Source organism: Lipophrys pholis (assembly GCF_963383615.2).
Source record: "Lipophrys pholis genome assembly, chromosome: 14".
NCBI classification, from domain to species: Eukaryota; Metazoa; Chordata; class Actinopteri; order Blenniiformes; family Blenniidae; genus Lipophrys; species Lipophrys pholis.
Window position 1 is genome coordinate 26,028,572 of NC_137633.1, and position 7,500 is coordinate 26,036,071.

Genomic DNA, 7,500 nt, shown 5'->3' on the forward strand with positions numbered 1-7,500 from the left:
GCCACTCTCATGAACGCCAGGACGTTTTCTGTTTGAACCATGAAAACAAGCTGAATCAGCAGTTTAGGACGTAAACGTCTGATCCCCTGGGTCGGATCACACTGAGTAAATTATACTTCAAACTCCTTTTTCAACACGAGTAACTTCTTTATATCCTCTGTTGCTCCTGCTGGCAGGTTCATTATTATTATTATTATTTATTAATTATAGATCTTAGAATTATAAGCGAAGATCTAAAAGAAAGAAAAAACAAGAGCAGGAATTGTTCAATCAGGCGTCATAAATCTGTTTGAATTCAATTATGGTGGAAACTTTAAGCACCTGTACTGAGAAATAAAAGATTTCTTATATATTGTGTACTTATAGAGACAGAGGCGTACAGTTGTGGTAAAGGACATGACGTCACGTCCGTCTTGAGTTTCCAATCGTTTCTCCGACTCTTCTTCCTCTGTGATGGACGGATTGGAACTTCTTTGTCACAGAAAAACATTCATGAAGTTCGGTTCTTTTATCAGTTTATTCTGGGTCGACTGAATATTCTCTTAATATTCTGTAACTAATATTTGGTGACGTGTCCCTCGGCCATTTTGACTCCAGTCAGGTGCTTCTGGTTGAATGTTTGACGACTCGTCAGAATGGGAGCAGCTCAGCCAGCGAGGATCACTACTGCAGGATCACTAATGCAGGATCTCTACTGCAGGATCACTACTGCAGGATCACTAATGCAGGATCTCTACTGCAGGATCACTACTGCAGGATCACTACTGCAACAACACGTCATCAGGAGGGTAAAACCAACCCGTCTCTCCACGGTCCAGTCCAGCCCACCTTCCCTATTAGGACTGTCCCTCAGACTGTCCCCTCACTGTAGAAACTAGTCTTAAGACCCAGTTTTAGTCCGTGGCTTTAAACCAGGTTTGCCTGGTTTTATTTTTGTTAACTTCATTGTTTGTTTTACTGTATTTCACTGTTTTTACTCTATCGTAATGTTTTTATTATTTATTTTAATTTGTCTTTTATTGTGAAGCACTTTGGCTTCAGCCACGGCTGTTTCAAAGTGCAGTATAAACATAGAGGTGACTGGACTGTCCACGGGTTCTCAACGGGCTTGAAGTACTTCAGGACTTCAGGAAGGCCCGTCTAGAACCTGATTGAGCCATTCCATCACCACTGTGGTGTGTGTTTGGGGTCATTGTCCTGCTGGAACACCCGACCCTCAGGCTGATGATTTTAGGTTCTTCTGAAGAATTTCAAGGTACTCCTCCTCCTCCTCCTCCTCCTCCTCCTCCTCCTCCTCCTCCTCCTCCTCCAGTATCCCATTACTCTCTGTAAAGTACCAGGTCCACTGGCGGAGCATGATACTACCACCACCATGCTTGATGGTGTTCTCTGGGTTAAGGCCTCGACGTTTCTCCTCCAGACACACTGACGGGCCTCGTGGCCAAACAGCTCGATTCACAGAACGTTCCTCCAGAAGGTCTTATCTTCGTCCAGCAGCAGAGTTCAGTGGAGCTTCTGGAACAAGGTCTTCCTTCTTGCACGGCAGCCTCAGTCCGTGGTGAGGTGAAACACTCTTGACTGTGTCCCAGCAGCTTCTCAAGGCCCCTGATGACTCCCCTTTTGAACCCAGAAGAACCAGAAGAAGATTCGGCAGTGACGTCAGCCAGCTGCCGAAAAAAAAGCTTTTTCTGCAGGACTGTTCCTACTCCGATAAGAAGCTGCCGAACTCGCAGGCCACGCCCCCTCGCAGCAGGCCACGCCCCCTCGCAGCAGGCCACGCCCCCTCGCAGCAGCCACACGTCTGTGATGCGGCGTTTAAACTTTTCATCTGCACAGTTTATTTCTGGCCTCCAGTGCTTCCAGAAACACATTTCTCTGACCTGTTTCAGTAATAAAAGAGAGTTGTTGGTCTGGTTTTAACTACAGGAGCTGACAGCTGTTCGTGATGCGTTCAGGTGCATCACGTAAAAGCCTCCACTCCGACATTTTAACGAGCTGCGGCGCTCGTACAGTAGTGATGTTACGAGCTAAATATGATTAAAATATGACTGATAGTCATGAGCAAACTGGAACCCGCATGCTCAGCACACAGCAGAGCAGAAGTTTCGGCAGAGCGGCTCCTACATGGTTCAGCAGGACGGTTGGTACAGCCCAAACTAATTTCTTCGGCCAGAAGAAGCTGGAAGAAGAAATGACGTCATTTTGTTTGGCCGGACCTGCACTGCTGAACTTTGGTCTTGTTCTTATGGAGGATGAAGAGGCCTTGATTCTTTGCAGATCTGCTTTCTGCTGGTTCCCAGTTGACTCTTGACCCTCCTGACCAACGTGCTCTCAGCAGCAGGTGATAGTTTGAGTCTTCTTCCTGACCGTGGCGGTGACACAACAGTGCCTTGCACTTTATACTGACAGTCGTTTGCACAGTTGCTCTTGGGACCTGGAGCGGCTTTGAAATGGCTCCAAGCGACTCTGCCGACTTGTTCAAGTCAATGATTCGCTCTATCAGATCCATGCTGAGCTGCTTTGACTTTCCCATTGTAGCGTTTGTGGGCGGGTCTAATGACGGTACCAAACGGGCCTGGTTCAGACGGGTCACCAGCTGCCCTGGTTCATAATCACTCACAGGAAGTTAAGAGGCCATGAAGCTAATCTCAGTGACACAACTTTCTAAATCAATCAATTCATGTTGCTGGATGTTTATTTTTGACCCGGCAGGTTTGGTCACATCGTCAGTCGACCCGGAATAAAGTGATAAAAGAACCAAACACTGACAAAGAAGTTCCAATCCCTCCATCACAGAGAAAGAAGAGTTGGAGAAACGATTGGAAACTCAAGACGGCCGTGACGTCATGTCCTTTACCAGTGAATGTCAACGTCTGACCACAACTGTACTTATAGAGAGAGATGGAGAGATAGAAATGTAAATACAAAGAGAGGGATGGAGAGAAAGGAGTTTGATTCTGATACTGAAATACAAACAGTTTCTTGTCTCATGTTCCTGTTTTCTGTTTGTGTGAGGAGGAGGAGGAGGAGGAGGACGAGGACGAGCAGGAGGAGGAGGAGGAGGAGGAGGAGGAGGAGGAGGAGGAGGAGGAGGAAGAGCAGGAGGAGGAGGAACAGTAGGAGGAGGAGGAGCAGGAGGAGGAGGAACAGCAGGAGGAGGAGGACGAGCAGGAGGAACAATAGGAGGAGAAGCAGGAGGAGGAGGAACACTAGGAGGAGGAACAGCAGGAGGAGGAGGAGGAAGAGGAGGAGCAGGAGGTTCACTCACCAGTCTGTAAGGTCTGCTTCCCTCCTGATAAAACTCCCAGAGGAAGGGTTCCAGTTGGTGTCAGGCCTTTGAGTGTTAACACGTTCTCACTTTCCTCCCTGGGACACACACACACACACACACACACACACACACACACACACACACACACACACACACACACACACACACACACACACACACACACACACACACACACACACACACACACACACACACACACACACACACACACACACACACACACACACACACACACACACACACACACACACACACACACACACACACACACACACACACACACACACACACACACGATTTTTCACGTGAGGGGTTTTATGATCATGAGAAAGGTAGGAGGATGAGGAAGATGAGGAGGAGGAGGAGGATGATGATGAGGAGGAATAGGAGGATGAGGAGGAATAGGAGGATGAGGAGCGGGGTCAGACCTGAGGACGGAGAACACTCGAGCCATCTTCCCCACCGCTCGGATCTTGTTCCGGATCACCTCCTTACGCATCGCCGACGATCCACCTGGAGGACAGAGGACACAGGAGGACTCATCCAGACTGTCCTCTGACAGACATCATCATCACATGTCACAGAAAAGCAGAGGGAACCCCACACACACACACACACACACACACACACACACACACACACACACACACACACACACACACACACACACACACACACACACACACACACACACACACACACACACACACACACACACACACACACACACACACACACACACACACACACTTCTGTTTCCTGGACGACGACGTTTTGAACCTCGGAGACGCTGAAGACGGAACTTTTTGAAAAGGTCTGTGCTTCGCTGCCGTGAGGACAGAGAAAACACTGGAACCTTTTCACTACGACAGGCCGTCCACAGTAAAAATCTCAGCATTCACAGTTTTTGCGTAACGAAGAGCAAAGCTCTCCTGTTCCACTTAAAAGTTTGATAAGTGATTTTATGACTTTATTATGTCGTTTTACTTCGAGCTGCTCTGAAACAATCCGTCTTATTCATATTAAATGTTTTAAATGTCCATGGAGACAAACTGTGGTTTTCGATGAAGACACATCTGGACTGATTCCCTGCAGACGGAGTTAAAGTCCCCTCCTGGACCAGGACTGAACTCGTCTCCTTCCTAACGTACCTTCATAGAGGTCGTCTCCCTCCGACATCAACTCGTCGTCAGAACAAATGTTCAGAACGTTCACCAGCATCTCCGTCACTGCAGGAGACAAATCAGGGTCACACTGAGGACAACCCACATGAAGCAAGCCTGAAACATGCTAATGCTAATAATGTCCCCACTAATAATACTAATGCTAATAATATCCCCACTAATAATACTAATGCTAATAATATCCCCACTAATAGTACTAATGCTAATAATGTCCCCACTAATAATACTAATGCTAATAATATCCCCACTAATAATACTAATGCTAATAATATCCCCACTAATAGTACTAATGCTAATAATATCCCCACTAATAATACTAATGCTAATAATATCCCCACTAATAGTACTAATGCTAATAATGTCCCCACTAATAATACTAATGATAATAATGTCCCCACTAATAATACTAATAATATCCTTACTAATGCTAATAATATTCCCACTAATATTATTAATGCTAATAATGTTCCTACTAATAATACTAATATTATCCTTACTAATGCTAATATTCCCACTAATATTATTAATGCTAATAATGTTCCTACTAATAATACTAATATTATCCTGACTAATGCTAATATCCCCACTAATATTACTAATGCTAATAATATTCCCACTAATATTACTAATGCTAATAATATTCCCACTAATATTATTAATGCTAATAATGTTCCTACTAATAATACTAATATTATCCTTACTAATGCTAATATTCCCACTAATATTATTAATGCTAATAATGTTCCTACTAATAATACTAATATTATCCTGACTAATGCTAATATCCCCACTAATATTACTAATGCTAATAATATCCCCACTAATATTACTAATGCTAATAATATTCCTACTAATTTTACTAATGCTAATAATGTTCCTACTAATAATACTAATGCTAATAATATTTCCACACATTTCTTTACTCTCAAACGGTCCTGAAGGGGTTAACAGCTCCAGATGCACAGCAGTAGATTTAAAGATTTAGACTTATAGCAGACTGTAGAGCTGCAGACTGTAGAGCTGCAGACTGTAGAGCTGCAGGTATCAGACCCTTTGGGAGGGAGACAGAGAGAGGGAGACAGAGAGAGGGAGACAGAGAGAGAACGAGGGAGACAGAGAGAGAACGAGGGAGACAGAGAGAGAACGAGGGAGACAGAGAGAGGGAGACAGAGAGAGAACGAGGGAGACAGAGAGAGAACGAGGGAGACAGAGAGAGAACGAGGGAGACAGAGAGAGAACGAGGGAGACAGAGAGAGAACGAGGGAGACAGAGAGAGAACGAGGGAGACAGAGAGAGGGAGACAGAGAGCGAGAGACCTAAACAGACAGAGAGACAGAAAGACAGAGGGAGAGACAGACAGGTGAGGAGGACAAACCTTTCTCTCCAACAAAAGGCAGCGACCAGGTGAAGACGTCCATGAAGTTGGGCAGCCAGTAGGGGTGGGGCGAGCAGTTGAACTGTCTGATGTTCATCACGTTGTTCTCATACTTCAACACGGCGGCTGGAAGACAAGGACACGGAGGAGGAGAGACTGAAGGACGTCTGGAGGACACGGACAAACACGGCGACGAGGCCCAGAAGAAAAGAGCAGGCACCTTTGTTGTTGTAGACGTCGAGGTAATTTGGAGCCGAGAAGATGGTGATTAGTGAAGGGAACCCTGTGGTCTGGCTCTTCCTGTACATCCGGTACCTGCAGGGCCACAAGCACACCTGAGTGAACACTTCCTGCGGAGACACGGGAGGGACGTCCCTTCTTCAGGAGACTCACCCGGCGTCCTGAGCTTCGTGGGCTCTGATCACAGACAGCAAGTTGTTATTGACCAAGAAGTCGCAGACCGCAGAGTAACTGAGGAGGGAAAGAGAGGAGGAGGCGTCACGGAGCTGAGGAGGAGCTGAGGAGGAGCTGAGGAGGAGCTGAGGAGGAGCTGAGGAGGAGCTGAGGAGGAGCTGAGGAGGAGCTGACACCACTCCGTACTGACACCAGGCTGATCTGACACCAGATCTGATCTGAGAACAGATCGGACTTCTGGATCGAGCAGAAACAAAATGTGGTTTTCAAGAGTTTTGATGTGAGAAGCAGCGCCTGTTGGTCTCCACCTCTTCTTCTCTGAAAGGAGCGAGGGAACGAGCTGCGATCAACAGCGACACCTTCAGGCCTCGCTCAGCGCCTTCAACTGAAAACACACAATCTTTGTTGCGTTTGGGTGTCTGTTTCCACGGCAACGAGGCTCAGCGCCACTGAACTGAGAACCCGACTCTGCGGAAAATCACTAAAGCTGCTAATGCCCGTAGTTACTGGTTCTTCTGCACATGCTCAGTAGAGACAATCAAAACCTTTCCTCCAGAGTGTCATGACCCCCTCAGTCCAGATTCGCCTGGACTTGGTACTTTTATTTTGACAGTCACCGTAATAACAATCCAACTTGAGTTTGACTATCAAGTATTCCACTGTGTTCTAATATTGTGTGAGGAAGCGAACAGGCCGCCTGCTGTTCACCGATTGGCTGAATGTGTTTACCTGCTTTGATCAGGTTGTTTTTTGAGGTTTCAGAGAAACGGCTGCACTTCCTCTGTTCCTCTACGATTCATCTGGGACTTTTCTGGATTTTGTGTGAAAACTGTCGAACCACCCCAGAAACATGATAGAATAGTATGTTTAGAGTACAAAGTGTAGTATTTACATCAGTGGCAGAAGTACATGGAGTGTGACGGTTTTACAGCCTTTGAGAGTTTATAGGAATTTATTGGTCAGCGAGCATGAACAGGATCCTGTTGGTGGTTCTATGTGTTGAACTATGAGCAGAAAGAATCCATCCATCCATCCATCCATCCATCCATCCATCCATCCATCCATCCATCCATCCATCCATCCATCCATCTTGTTTTCCTGAACGAGTGAAATGCTTTGCAGCAGGGTGAAGACAGTGGAGCTCAGGGCTCTGCAGCCTTCCTGATCACCATTTTAACAACAAACTGAATTTTATCTGGAGCCACAGGAAATGTTAATGCCCTGAAATGAAGAAC

General features: G+C 46.1%; 1 protein-coding gene across 2 annotated transcripts in view; it reads right to left on the reverse strand.

Annotated features, from left to right (window-relative positions):
- The window catches only part of ppp3cca (protein phosphatase 3, catalytic subunit, gamma isozyme, a), a 44,283-nt gene that overhangs the window by 5,426 nt on the left and 31,357 nt on the right, over positions 1 to 7,500 (reverse strand). For both annotated transcript variants that reach the window (XM_080480258.1, XM_080480257.1), the window contains exons 7-12: positions 6,245 to 6,322; positions 6,072 to 6,166; positions 5,852 to 5,977; positions 4,444 to 4,521; positions 3,721 to 3,805; positions 3,269 to 3,366 (exon numbers count right to left, since the gene is read on the reverse strand). In XM_080480258.1, coding sequence (XP_080336384.1) covers positions 3,269 to 3,366; positions 3,721 to 3,805; positions 4,444 to 4,521; positions 5,852 to 5,977; positions 6,072 to 6,166; positions 6,245 to 6,322 — 560 coding nt within the window. The remainder of the gene's footprint in view (positions 1 to 3,268; positions 3,367 to 3,720; positions 3,806 to 4,443; positions 4,522 to 5,851; positions 5,978 to 6,071; positions 6,167 to 6,244; positions 6,323 to 7,500) is intronic.